The 14192-nt window shown below is 46.9% G+C and overlaps 1 protein-coding gene across 6 annotated transcripts in view; it reads left to right on the top strand.

Moving 5' to 3' along the window:
* Nucleotides 1-14192, top strand: part of EZH1 (enhancer of zeste 1 polycomb repressive complex 2 subunit) — a 193452-nt gene that overhangs the window by 39725 nt on the left and 139535 nt on the right. For all 6 annotated transcript variants that reach the window (XR_016311529.1, XM_089668770.1, XM_089668768.1 and 3 more), the window contains one exon: nucleotides 12113-12241. Coding sequence is in view for 5 of the 6 variants with exons in the window: in XM_089668770.1 (XP_089524896.1) it covers nucleotides 12113-12241 (129 nt within the window). In the remaining variant the exon portion in view is untranslated. The remainder of the gene's footprint in view (nucleotides 1-12112; nucleotides 12242-14192) is intronic.

Below are 14192 nucleotides of genomic sequence, written 5' to 3'. Positions count from 1 at the left end.
CATCATTGGTGTCAGTGGGGGGAGTAGTGCCCCATCACTGGTGTCAGTGGGGGGAGTAGTGCCCCATCACTGGTGTCAGTGGGGGGAGTAGTGCCCCATCACTGGTGTCAGTGGGGGGAGTAGTGCCCCATCACTGGTGTCAGTGGGAGGAATAGTGCCACATCATTGGTGTCAGTGGGAGGAATAGTGCCCCATCATTGGTGTCAGTGTGGTGGAGGGGAGAATAGTGCCCCATCGTTGGGGTCAGGGGGGGGGGGAAATAGTGTCCCATCGTTGGTGTCAGTGGGGGGAGGAATAGTGCCCCATCATTGGTGTCAGTGGGAGGAATAGTGCCCCATCATTGATGTCAGTGTGGTGGAGGGGAGAATAGTGCCCCATCATTGGGGTCAGGGGGGGGGGGGAATAGTGCCCCATCGTTGGTGTCAGTGGGGGGAAGAATAGTGCCCCATCGTTGGTGTCAGTGGGGGGAGGAATACTGCCCCATCGTTGGTGTCAGTGGGGGGAGGAATACTGCCCCATCGTTGGTGTCAGTGGGGGGAGGAATACTGCCCCATCGTTGGTGTCAGTGGGGGGAGGAATACTGCCCCATCGTTGGTGTCAGTGGGGGGAGGAATACTGCCCCATTGTTGGTATCAGTGGGAGGAATAGTGCTCCATCACTGGTGTCAGTGGGAGGAATAGTGCCACATCATTGGTGTCAGTGGGAGGAATAGTGCCCCATCATTGGTGTCAGTGGGGGGAGTAGTGCCCCATCATTGGTGTCAGTGGGGGGAGTAGTGCCCCATCATTGGTGTCAGTGGAGGGAGTAGTGCCCCATCATTGGTGTCAGTGGGGGGAGTAGTGCCCCATCACTGGTGTCAGTGGGGGGAGTAGTGCCCCATCACTGGTGTCAGTGGGGGGAGTAGTGCCCCATCACTGGTGTCAGTGGGGGGAGTAGTGCCCCATCACTGGTGTCAGTGGGGGGAGTAGTGCCCCATCACTGGTGTCAGTGGGAGGAATAGTGCCACATCATTGGTGTCAGTGGGAGGAATAGTGCCCCATCATTGGTGTCAGTGTGGTGGAGGGGAGAATAGTGCCCCATCGTTGGGGTCAGGGGGGGGGGAAATAGTGTCCCATCGTTGGTGTCAGTGGGGGGAGGAATAGTGCCCCATCATTGGTGTCAGTGGGAGGAATAGTGCCCCATCATTGATGTCAGTGTGGTGGAGGGGAGAATAGTGCCCCATCATTGGGGTCAGGGGGGGGGGGGGAATAGTGCCCCATCGTTGGTGTCAGTGGGGGGAAGAATAGTGCCCCATCGTTGGTGTCAGTGGGGGGAGGAATACTGCCCCATCGTTGGTGTCAGTGGGGGGAGGAATACTGCCCCATCGTTGGTGTCAGTGGGGGGAGGAATACTGCCCCATCGTTGGTGTCAGTGGGGGGAGGAATACTGCCCCATCGTTGGTGTCAGTGGGGGGAGGAATACTGCCCCATTGTTGGTATCAGTGGGAGGAATAGTGCCCCGTCACTGATGTCAGTGGGATGAATAGTGCCCCATCTTTGGTGTCAGTGGGAGGAGTAGTGCCCCATCGTTGGTGTCAGTGGGAGGAGTAGTGCCCCATCGTTGGTGTCAGTGGGAGGAGTAGTGCCCCATCGTTGGTGTCAGTGGGAGGAGTAGTGCCCCATCGTTGGTGTCAGTGGGAGGAGTAGTGCCCCATCGTTGGTGTCAGTGGGAGGAGTAGTGCCCCATCGTTGGTGTCAGTGGGAGGAGTAGTGCCCCATCGTTGGTGTCAGTGGGAGGAGTAGTGCCCCATCGTTGGTGTCAGTGGGAGGAGTAGTGCCCCATCGTTGGTGTCAGTGGGAGGAGTAGTGCCCCATCGTTGGTGTCAGTGGGAGGAGTAGTGCCCCATCGTTGGTGTCAGTGGGAGGAGTAGTGCCCCATCGTTGGTGTCAGTGGGAGGAGTAGTGCCCCATCGTTGGTGTCAGTGGGAGGAGTAGTGCCCCATCGTTGGTGTCAGTGGGAGGAGTAGTGCCCCATCGTTGGTGTCAGTGGGAGGAGTAGTGCCCCATCGTTGGTGTCAGTGGGAGGAGTAGTGCCCCATCGTTGGTGTCAGTGGGAGGAGTAGTGCCCCATCGTTGGTGTCAGTGGGAGGAGTAGTGCCCCATCGTTGGTGTCAGTGGGAGGAGTAGTGCCCCATCGTTGGTGTCAGTGGGAGGAGTAGTGCCCCATCGTTGGTGTCAGTGGGAGGAGTAGTGCCCCATCGTTGGTGTCAGTGGGAGGAGTAGTGCCCCATCGTTGGTGTCAGTGGGAGGAGTAGTGCCCCATCGTTGGTGTCAGTGGGAGGAGTAGTGCCCCATCGTTGGTGTCAGTGGGGGGAGTAGTGCCCCATCACTGGTGTCAGTGGGAGGAGTAGTGCTCCATCACTGGTGTCAGTGGGAGGAGTAGTGCTCCATCACTGGTGTCAGTGGGAGGAATAGTGCCACATCATTGGTGTCAGTGGGAGGAATAGTGCCCCATCATTGGTGTCAGTGGGGGGAGTAGTGCCCCATCATTGGTGTCAGTGGGGGGAGTAGTGCCCCATCATTGGTGTCAGTGGAGGGAGTAGTGCCCCATCATTGGTGTCAGTGGGGGGAGTAGTGCCCCATCACTGGTGTCAGTGGGGGGAGTAGTGCCCCATCACTGGTGTCAGTGGGGGGAGTAGTGCCCCATCACTGGTGTCAGTGGGGGGAGTAGTGCCCCATCACTGGTGTCAGTGGGAGGAATAGTGCCACATCATTGGTGTCAGTGGGAGGAATAGTGCCCCATCATTGGTGTCAGTGTGGTGGAGGGGAGAATAGTGCCCCATCGTTGGGGTCAGGGGGGGGGGGAAATAGTGTCCCATCGTTGGTGTCAGTGGGGGGAGGAATAGTGCCCCATCATTGGTGTCAGTGGGAGGAATAGTGCCCCATCATTGATGTCAGTGTGGTGGAGGGGAGAATAGTGCCCCATCATTGGGGTCAGGGGGGGGGGGGAAATAGTGCCCCATCGTTGGTGTCAGTGGGGGGAAGAATAGTGCCCCATCGTTGGTGTCAGTGGGGGGAGGAATACTGCCCCATCGTTGGTGTCAGTGGGGGGAGGAATACTGCCCCATCGTTGGTGTCAGTGGGGGGAGGAATACTGCCCCATCGTTGGTGTCAGTGGGGGGAGGAATACTGCCCCATCGTTGGTGTCAGTGGGGGGAGGAATACTGCCCCATCGTTGGTGTCAGTGGGGGGAGGAATACTGCCCCATCGTTGGTGTCAGTGGGGGGAGGAATACTGCCCCATCGTTGGTGTCAGTGGGGGGAGGAATAGTGCCCCATCGTTGGTGTCAGTGGGGGGAGGAATAGTGCCCCATCGTTGGTGTCAGTGGGGGGAGGAATAGTGCCCCATCGTTGGTGTCAGTGGGGGGAGGAATAGTGCCCCATCGTTGGTGTCAGTGGGGGGAGGAATAGTGCCCCATCGTTGGTGTCAGTGGGGGGAGTAGTGCCCCATCATTGGTGTCAGTGGGGGGAGTAGTGCCCCATCACTGGTGTCAGTGGGGGGAGTAGTGCCCCATCACTGGTGTCAGTGGGGGGGAGGAATAGTGCCACATCGTTGGTGTCAGTGGGGGGAGGAATAGTGCCACATCGTTGGTGTCAGTGGGGGGAGGAATAGTGCCACATCGTTGGTGTCAGTGGGGGGAGGAATAGTGCCCCATCGTTGGTGTCAGTGGGGGGAGGAATAGTGCCCCATCGTTGGTGTCAGTGGGGGGAGGAATAGTGCCCCATCGTTGGTGTCAGTGAGGGGAGGAATAGTGCCCCATCGTTGGTGTCAGTGAGGGGAGGAATAGTGCCCCATCGTTGGTGTCAGTGGGGGGAGGAATAGTGCCCCATCGTTGGTATTAGTGACACAAATGATGGGGCACTATTCCTCCCACTGACACCAATGATACTTACCTTGCTGACCCCTGCTCCAGCCTGGGCTCGCTCTCTCACTTACCTGTCAGCTGTCTTCCTTCTCTGGCCGCTCTCCTCTTCACTCGCTCCCTCGGTCTTCTTTGATGTCCGCGCGCTGCCGCTTGGCTCCTCCTCTCCAAGCTCCACCTCCTCGCCGGTGATTGGCCGCCTGTGTGCCTCTCCTGAGCTACAGTTCCGGTGGCCAATCAGCGGCGAGGAGGCGGAGCTGCTGAGCGATCTTAGAGGTGTGGCCGGGTGACAGCAGCGTATCATCCCGCCCACACATCGCCGGAGACTGCAGCGGTGTCTCGGTTCCTAAGACCATCGGAAATATGTGTTTTCCGATGGTCTTAGGCGACCCCTGGGAAATGGTCGTTCGACCCCCAAAGGGGTCGCGACCCCCAGGTTGAGAACCGCTGATGTACAGGGTGCAGAGTTCAGGGTTCAGTTGTGCATTATGTACAGAGTGCAGGGTTCTGGAGTGTGTTACATACAGAGTTCAGAACTGCACTATGTAAAGGCTTCAGGAGTGCAGAAAGAGGAATGCAGATAGCATAAAGTTATATGGTGTGAATGAGCCCTAATTCAATGCTCCATCACTGCACAGCCATTGGGTAGTGGCTTTCATAGAGACAGTAACTGATGCTAACTGCAGACATAGAGCCTCAGTGCCCACCACCCTCCTGCACACTCACCCTGCTTCTGCACCTCTCAGCCATCCTAACACCTTGGCACACTGCCACCTTCACACCCTTCTACAGATCCTTTGGAATACACTGCTGGAGGTTAGATCCCTCCTGGCGGGATCTCTGAGGATAGTCATTGAGCTCCCTTTGAGCTACCGGACACCTTCCCAGAGCCCTGGCAGGAAATTAAAGTTTTAAGCATCAAATTTGGTCCTGGCGATTACGGCTTTGAAAATTGGGTAAGCAGGCTAAAAGATACTGATGCCAAGGTTGCCAGCCTGAAGGATTGGAAACTTTCTTACAAGGAAAGGATTGACCTGATTAAAACTTACCTGATCCTGTTATTTCTGTATGTCAGCTTTGTCTGTGTTTTGCCATTGTCTCTCTATGTGAAGATCTACAGTTGGTTCTTCCAGCTGTTATGGGGAAACAAATTGAACCTCATTAAGAGGTCTGTAACCTACCTTCCCAGGTGGATTGGTGGCCCAGGAATGGTCAACCCAGTGGTTTTCTTTTCTCTGATGTTTTTGAAACATAATTTTGGTAGGATGCTGGCAGAGAAACTGTCTGGGTGGGTATTTTTCAGTCCTGGTGTAGGCCTTTTCTGCAGAGCTATGAGAATGATGGGCCAGTGAAAAGCCTGAGGGTCTGACATGGTAAGCTCCCGGCTTATGTTGACGGCAGAGGAAATTAAGTCTCTTTCTAGGAAGGCCCTGGAGAGGAGTTTTGTTGAATCTGTCTTTAGCGAGCCACTGGTCTTGAGGGATTGCCCAGACCCTGTTATGAGGGAGGGTCTGCGTTTGATGAATCTGGAGAGAATCCCTTTAACGTTTTGGGATTTGGCCTGGCTCTCATTCCATGGCAGACTCTGTCAAGGGCATCCTGAAGCATCGCTCTGTGGAGAACCGTGGTTGCCCAAGTGTGGAGTGTGGTGGGGTGGAGGAGAGGATGGACCATTTCTTGCTTCAGTGCCCCTTCAATATAGAAGTCTATAAGCGGGTGGGTGGGGCTCTGGGTATCCCTTTCCTGCTTGAGTTATGCAGAATGATCTTACGGAGCCTTTCAAACTCACCAGGATTTAGAATTCAAGGCACTTTTTTCTAGTTAGCTTAGTTGTCCATTACTACACGTGGAATGCACGCTGTCAGGTTTCCATTCCCAAAAAAGTCCTTCCTGTTGAGGTGGTGAGGTTGGGAAAATTTGGGATCTTGAGAAGGACAAGTGGCGGCCGGAGGCCTGGAAAAAAGCATGGAGGAATATCAGGTCCCCGTAACTGCTGTCAGTCTCTGGGTGTGCAGCTTCTCTTTCTGTCCTTTCAGGTCCCCTAGATTTTTGTAAGAGCAGATTTTTAAAAAAAGGCTGTGTGCATGGGATAAATGTTTAATCGTTTCTTAGCCTGAAGGTGTGTTTAGGTGGAGTTAGGGTGTGTTGAGATACAATTTAAAGATATATGAGAATAATAATATTAAAATATGATTAGTTATGTTTATGGTTTTTCCTGGCAAAAAAAAGCAGTTTTCTATGTTGAAATAAGCTATTTTTGTTTATATATATATATATATATATATATATATATATACAGTTGTGTTCAAAATAATAACAGTGTGTTGAAAAAAGTGAATAAAGCTCAAAATCCTTCTAATAGCTTTTATTTCCATACACACAAATGCATTGGGAACAGTACACATTCTATTCCAAATCAAAACATGAAGAAAAATATATCAAATTTGTGTTGTTCTTCTAAAAAAAATTGAAGAAAAGTGAATATTAGACTGTTCAAAAAAATAGCAGTGTTTGTATTCTTTTTTACAAACTCAAACATTCACTATATAAACTAAAAAATGTTTGAAGATTTTGCTTTCCTTTGAATCACTTAATATTTAGTTGTATAAGCACTGTTTCTGAGAACTGCTGTACATCTGTGTTGCATGGAGTCAACCAACTTCTGGCACCTGTGAACAGGTATTCCAGCCCAGGATGATTGGACTACATTCCACAGTTCTTCTCTATTTCTTGGTTTTGCCTCAGAAACTGCATTTTTGATGTCACCCCACAAGTTTTCTATTGGATTAAGATCCAGAGATTGGGCTGGCCACTCCATAACGCCAATTTTGTTGGTCTGGAACCAAGATGTTGCACGTTTACTTGTGTGTTTGGGGTCGTTGTCTTGTTGGAACACCCATTTCAAGGGCATTTCTTCTTCAGCATAAGACAGCATGACCTCTTCAAGTATTCTGATGTATTCAAACTGATCCATGATCCCTGGTATGCGATAAATAGGCCCAACACCGTAGTATGAGAAACATCCCCATATCATGATGCTTGCGCAACCATGCTTCACTGTCTTCACAGTGTACTGTGGCTTGAATTCAGTGTTTGGGGGTCATCTGACAAACTGTCTCCGGCCACTAGACCCAAAAAGAACAATCTTACTTTCATCAGTCCACAAAATGTTGCGCCATTTCTCTTTAGGCCAGTCAATGTGCTCCTTGGGAAATTGTAACCTCTTCAGCACATCTTTTTTTCAACAGTGGGACTTTGCGGGGGCTTCTTCTGCAGATAGCTTGGCTTCACATAGGCGTCTTCTAATTGTAACAGTACTCACAGGTAAGTTTAGACCTTCTTTGATCTTCCTGGAGCTGATTGTTGGCTGAGTCCTTGCCATTTTGGCTATTCTTCTATCCATTCGAATTGTAGTTTTTCGCTTTCTTCCACGTCTTTCAGGTTTTGGTTGCCATTTTAAAGCATTTGCGATCATTTTAGCTGAGCAGCCTATTATTTTCTGCACTTCTTTATATGTTTTCCCCTCTCCAATCAACTTTTTAATCAAGGTCCGCTGTTCTTCTGAACAATGTCTGGAACGACCCATTTTCCTCAGAATTTCAGAGTGAAATGCACTGTAACCAGCATGTACAACATTTACTGCCTTCCTTCCTTAAATAAGGGCAAAAATTGCCACCTGTTTTTCAAAGAATGAATGACCTCACTAATAGAACTCCACACTGCTATTATTTTGAACATGCCCGTTTCAATTAGTGATTCATTTACACAGAATCAGCAGCATGCATGTTATGACTGTTGGGTCTGTTGGATTTCTATTACTCTACTACACCTGCTAGTAAATTATTTACCATGTAGAAATATCATTTCAACCAAAAACAGTGATTGATCAGGTTAGCGATGTCTGACTGCTATTATTTTGAACACAACTGTGTGTGTGTGTGTGTGTGTGTATATGTATGTATGTATAGATATATCTATATATATATATATATATATATATATATGTGTATATACAGTGGGGATCGAAAGTTTGGGCACCCCAGCTAAAAATTTGTATTAATGTGCATAAAGAAGCCAAGGAAAGATGGAAAAATCTCCAAAAGGCATCAAATTACAGATTAGACATTCTTATAATATGTCAACAAAAGTTAGATTTTATTTCCATCATTTACACTTTCAAAATAACAGAAAACAAAAAAATGGCGTCTGCAAAAGTTTGGGCACCCTGCAGAATTTATAGCATGCACTGCCCCCTTTGCAAAGCTGAGACCTGCCAGTGTCATGGATTGTTCTCAATCATCATCTGGGAAGACCAGGTGATGTCAATCTCAAAGGTTTTAAATGCCCAGACTCATCTGACCTTGCCCCAACAATCAGCACCATGGATTCTTCTAAGCAGTTGTCTAGAAAACTGAAACTGAAAATAGTTGACGCTCACAAAGCTGGAGAAGGCTATAAGAAGATAGCAAAGCGTTTTCAGATGTCAATATCCTCTGTTCGGAATGTAATTAAGAAATGGCAGTCATCAGGAACAGTGGAAGTTGAAGCAACATCTGGAAGACCAAGAAAAATATCAGACAGAACAGCTCGCAGGATTGTGAGAAAAACAATTGAAAACCCACGTTTGACTGCACGATCCCTCCAGAAAGATCTGGCAGACACTGGAGTTGTGGTACACTATTCCACTATAAATAGATACTTGTACAAATATGGTCTTCATGGAAGAGTCATCAGAAGAAAACCTCTTCTACGTCCTCACCACACAAATCATCGTTTGAACTTTGCAAATGAACATATAGACAAGCCTGATGCATTTTGGAAACAAGTTCTGTGGACCGATGAGGTTAAAATTGAACTTTTTGGCCGGAATGAGCAAAGGTACGTTTGGAGAAGAAGGGGAACAGGATTTAATGAAAAGAACCTCTGTCCAACTGTTAAGCATGGGGTTGAATCAATCATGCTTTGGGGTTGTGTTGCAGCTAGTGGCACAGGGAACATCTCACGAGTAGAAGGAAAAATGGATTCAATAAAATTTCAGTAAATTGTGGATGGTAACTTGATGCCATCTGTGAAAAAGCTGAAGTTAAAGAGAGGATGGCTTCTACAAATGGATAATGATCCTAAACACACCTCGAAATCCACGGGGGATTACATCAAGAGGTGTAAACTGAAGGTTTTGCCATGGCCTTCACAATCTCCTGACCTCAACATAATTGAAAATCTATGGATAGACCTTAAAAGAGTAGTGCGTGACAGACAGCCCAGAAATCTCAAAGAAAGGGAAGACTTTTGTAAGGAAGAATGGGCAAAGATACCTCAAACAAGAATTGAAAGACTCTTGGCTGGCTACAAAAAACGTTTACAAGCTGTGATACTTACCAAAGGAGGCAGTACAAGATATTAACTCTGCAGGGTGCCCAAACTTTTGCAGACACCATTTTTTTGTTTTCTGTTATTTTGAAAGTGTAAATGATGGAAATAAAATCTAACTTTTGTTGACATATTATAAGAATGTCTAATCTGTAATTTAATGCCTTTTGGAGATTTTTCCATCTTTCCTTGGCTCCTTTATGCACATTAATACAAATTTTTAGCTGGGGTGCCCAAACTTTCAATCCCCACTGTATATGTGTGTATATATATATAAATATATATATATATATATATATATATATATATATATATATATATATATATATATATACAGGTGAAACTCAAAAAATTTGAATATCGTGCAAAAGTTCATTTATTTCAGTAATGTAACTTAAAAGGTGAAACTAATATATGAGATAGACTCATTACATGCAACGCAAGATAGTTCAAGCCGTGATTTGTCATAATTGTGATGATTATGGCTTACAGCTCATGAAAACCCCAAATCCACAATCTCAGAAAATTAGAATATTACATGCAATCAATAAAACAATGATTGTAAATAAAACAATATCGGACCTCGGAAAAGTATAAGCATGCATATGTACTCAGTACTTAGTTTGGGCACCTTTTGCAGCAATTGCTGCCTCAATGCGGTGTGGCGTCAAAGCTATCAGCCTGTGGCACTGCTGAGGTGTTATGGAAGACCAGGATGCTTCAATAGTGGCCTTCAGCTCTTCTGCATTGCTCGGTCTCATGTCTCTCATCTTTCTCTTGGCAATGCCCCATAGATTCTCTATGGGCTTCAGGTTAGGTGAGTTTGCTGGCTAATCAAGCACAGTAATCCCACGGTCATTGAGCCAGGTTTTGGTGCTTTTGGCAGTGTGGGCAGGTGCAAAGTCCTTCTGGAAAATGAAGTCAGCATCCCCATAAAGCTCAACTGCGGAAGGAAGCATGAAGTGCTCCAAAATCTCCTGGTAGACGGCTGCGTTGACGCTGGACTTAATGAAGCACAGTGGACCAACACCAGCAGATGACATCGCTACCCAAATCAACACAGACTTGGTTTCCAAATGAGATGAGTTGCTCTGATCAGAAAAGAGGACTTTGGACCACTGAACAACAGACCAGGTCTGTTTTTCTTTAGCCCAGGTAAGATGCTTCTGACGTTGTTTGTTCAGGAGCGGCTTGACAAGAGGAATACGACATTTGAAGCCCTTGTCCAGGATCCGTCTGTGTGTGGTGGCTCTTGATGCACTGACTCCAGCCTCAGTCCACTCCTTGTGAAAGTCTCCAACACTTTGAATGGCCTTTTTCTGACAATCCTCTCCAGGCTGCGGTCATTCCTGCTGCTTGTGCACCTTTTTCTTCCACACTTTTCCCTTCTACATAACTTTCTATTAATGTGCTTTGATACAGAACTTTGGGAACATCCAACTTCATTTGCAATTACCTTTTGAGGCTTTCCCTCCTTATGCAGGGTGTCAATGATGGTTTTCTGCACAACTGTCCGGTCTTTAGTCTTTCCCATGATTGCGATTCCCACTGAACCAGACTGAGAGACCATTTAAAGGCTCAGGAACCCTTTGCAGGAGTTATGGCTTAATTAGCAGATTAGAGTGGGACACTTTGAGCCGAGAATATTGCACCTTTTCACAATATTCAAATTTTCTGAGATTGTGGATTTGGGGTTTTTATGAGCTGTAAGCCATAATCATCACAATTATGACAAATCACGGCTTGAACTATCTTGCTTTGCATGTAATGAGTCTATCTCATATATTAGTTTCACCTTTTAAGTTGCATTACTGAAATAAATGAACTTTTGCACAATATTCAAATTTTTCAAGTTTCACCTGTGTATATATATATATCGTGTGTATATATGTAAATATGTTTTTATTATGCTGTTTGTAAGATTTTTAATAAATAAAAAATTTACATCCCTCCTGGCGGGATCTCTGAGGATAGTCATTGAGCTCTCTTCCTGTCAACACTTCCTGCGCCTCCACCTCAGAGGTCTTTCTGCAGTCAGCACTAGAGCGAGAGGCTACAGAGTGCTGGGGAGAGATAGAGGGGGAAGCCAGGGCAGTGAAGATACTGTGGAGCTGAGTGGGACAGGAGGGCTGTCACTTGTACACACAGAAGCTGGACGTTTGTGTTTAAATGTGACAGTAGTGAGTAGGATAGTGCCAGAAGTGGTGTAACAGAGTTCTGCACTTTCCAGCTGAAAAAAGCTCTGGTTTACAGCACATTGGAAGTGACAGCTTCTCTTTTATGAGGCATTTCAAGGGTCTTTTGTACCCCTAATGTCTCTCCTGCTCTCCATTGAAGCTAATTAAGCACAGATCATCAGTCGACTTTTCTCCATATACCTAAAGACCACTTTGTAATAACTATAGGTTGATGAATCTGGAAAGTTCCCAGCAGTTATAACAAGCCAGTGGGTTCACCACATGGACATGTGCCTCAGGTTGCAACGGACCATTAAGAATCTGTTGTACTATCACATACCATACCATTCCATAATGATCATATTACCAAAAACAACTTGACCATGGTGCCACTGACAATGTGAGTCATATTTCAGTGAGCAATATTTCTGGTAAGTGCATCTACATTGCTCCATATGGCAGCTGGAATTTGGATACAGCACACTGAGGGAAAATCCTTGGAGTGGTGTGCAGAAACATGGTACTATGGTACAGCATGCTGTATTCAGCCTATTCCTCCAGAATTAAAAACAAAGTGCTACAATATGGCTTGATTTGAATGCATGCATACCTGTTGATGTACATTTTCAGTGTTGATAACACAGTAATGCCTTACCATATTACAGGCCTTGTATGTGGAAAATTTGGCAAAAGCTAACGACCGAACAAACATTTTAAACGAAGACTGGAAGAAACTAAGAGTGCAACCAGTTCAGGTGATGAAGCCTTCAAGTGGGCACCCATTTCTAAAAAAGGTAAAAACATATTTCATTTTTATACAGGTTAGTCTTTTGTTTTCTTTGGTTTTGTGCTGTTTTGGTCTCTTGTTTGTTTCAAGGAAATGTGTTTTTTGTTTTTGAACCACTAGGGGACTGCCCTCAGTAAATATACTGCTACAAGGCGGCCCCGGTGCACAGGATCACGTATATAAACATGATCCTGCATTCCGCCCTACCCGCAGCACCGACCGCGGGTGTCAATCACCGGGTCCTGGCCGGTGATTACTCGGTGATTGCCGGCAATCACTGACAGAGAGGAAGGCTGCATTGTTTTCAATGGAGCTTTCCTCCCTGTAAGCTTTCAGCACACTGTGCTGGACAGTGTGTAACAGAGCAGTACCCCCCCCCCCCCCCCGCTCCCTAGTAAAACACTCCCCTCACATAGTTAACACTTTGTCTCCAGAAGTTAACCCCTTCCTCTCCAGTGCCATTAGTACAGTGTCAGTGTTTTTTTTTTTTTTTTTGTACTGATCACTATATTGGTGTCACTGGGGATATCAGTGACCCCAAGTCAGTTCCCCCCCAGTATCAGAATGTCCGCCGCAGTCCCGCCATAAGTCGCTGATTGCCGCCATAAGTCGCTATTCGCCACTATTATTAGTATAAAAAAAAAATTCAGTATATACAGTTGTGACCAAAATTATTCAACCCCCACTGAAATTGAGTGTTTTGGCCAGTTTGACATTGCTTTTGATCATTCAGTCATCTTGCTTACATTTACATTAAAGAGGCACTTGTAGGTCAGACAAATATAACATAACAGTTATAATGAAATAACCACAAATGTCTTTTCTGTGCTCACAGCATTATCAGTTTTATTCAACCCCCAAGTGACATTCAATCTTAGTACTTAGTACAGCATCCTTTTACAGTTATAACAGCTTTTAAACGTGAAGCATAGCTTGACACAAGTGTCTTGCAGCGATCTACGGGTATCTTCGCCCATTCTTCATGGGCAAAGGCCTCCAGTTCAGTCACATTCTTAGGCTTGCGCACTGCAACTGCTTTCTTTAAGTCCCACCAGAGGTTCTCAATCGGATTTAAGTCTGGTGACTGCGATGGCCACTCCAAAATGTTCCAGCCTTTCCTCTGCAACCATGCTCTAGTGGACTTGGAGGTATGCTTGGGATCATTGTCCTGTTGAAAGGTCCAACGTCTCCCAAGCCTCAGGTGTGTGACGGACTGCATCACGTTTCCATCCAATATCTCCTGGTACTGAAGAGAATTCATGGTACCTTGCACACGCTGAAGCTTCCCTGTACCTGCAGAAGCAAAACAGCCCCAAAGCATGATTGACCCTCCACCATGCTTCACAGTAGGCAAGGTGTTCTTTTCATCATAGGCCTTGTTCTTCCTCCTCCAAACATAGCGTTGATCCATGGGCCCAAACAGTTCTAATTTTGTTTCATCAGTCCACAGAACACTATCCCACAACTTTTGTGGTTTGTCCACATGGCTTTTGGCATACTGCAGTCGACTCTTCTTATTCTTTGGAGACAGCAAGGGGGTACGCCTGGGAGTTCTGGCACGGAGGCCTTCATTACGCAGTGTGCGTCTTATTGTCTGGGCTGAAACTTCTGTACCCACATCTGACAAATCTTTTCTCAGTTCCTCAGCAGTCACACGGGGACTTCTCTCCACTCTACGCTTCAGGTAGCGCACAGCAGTCGAAGTCAGCATCTTCTTTCTGCCACGACCAGGTAGCGTTTCAACAGTGCCCTTTGCCTTGAATTTGCGAATGATGCTTCCTAAGGTGTCTCTTGGTATGTTTAACATCTTTGCAATCTTCTTATAGCCATTGCCCTTCCTGTGAAGAGAAATCACCTCTTCTCTTGTCTTCCTGGACCATTCTCTTGCCTTCACCATGTTTGTAACCACACCAGTAAATGTCTAGAAGGAGCTGAGTATCACAGTCATTTTAAAGCTG

Source organism: Staurois parvus, unplaced genomic scaffold (assembly GCF_062004578.1).
Source record: "Staurois parvus isolate SC_StPar_1 unplaced genomic scaffold, SC_StPar_1.0 ptg000063l, whole genome shotgun sequence".
Classification (NCBI taxonomy): Eukaryota; Metazoa; Chordata; class Amphibia; order Anura; family Ranidae; genus Staurois; species Staurois parvus.
Note: the sequence above shows the minus strand (reverse complement) of the source record. Positions and strands in the feature narration are given on the sequence as shown.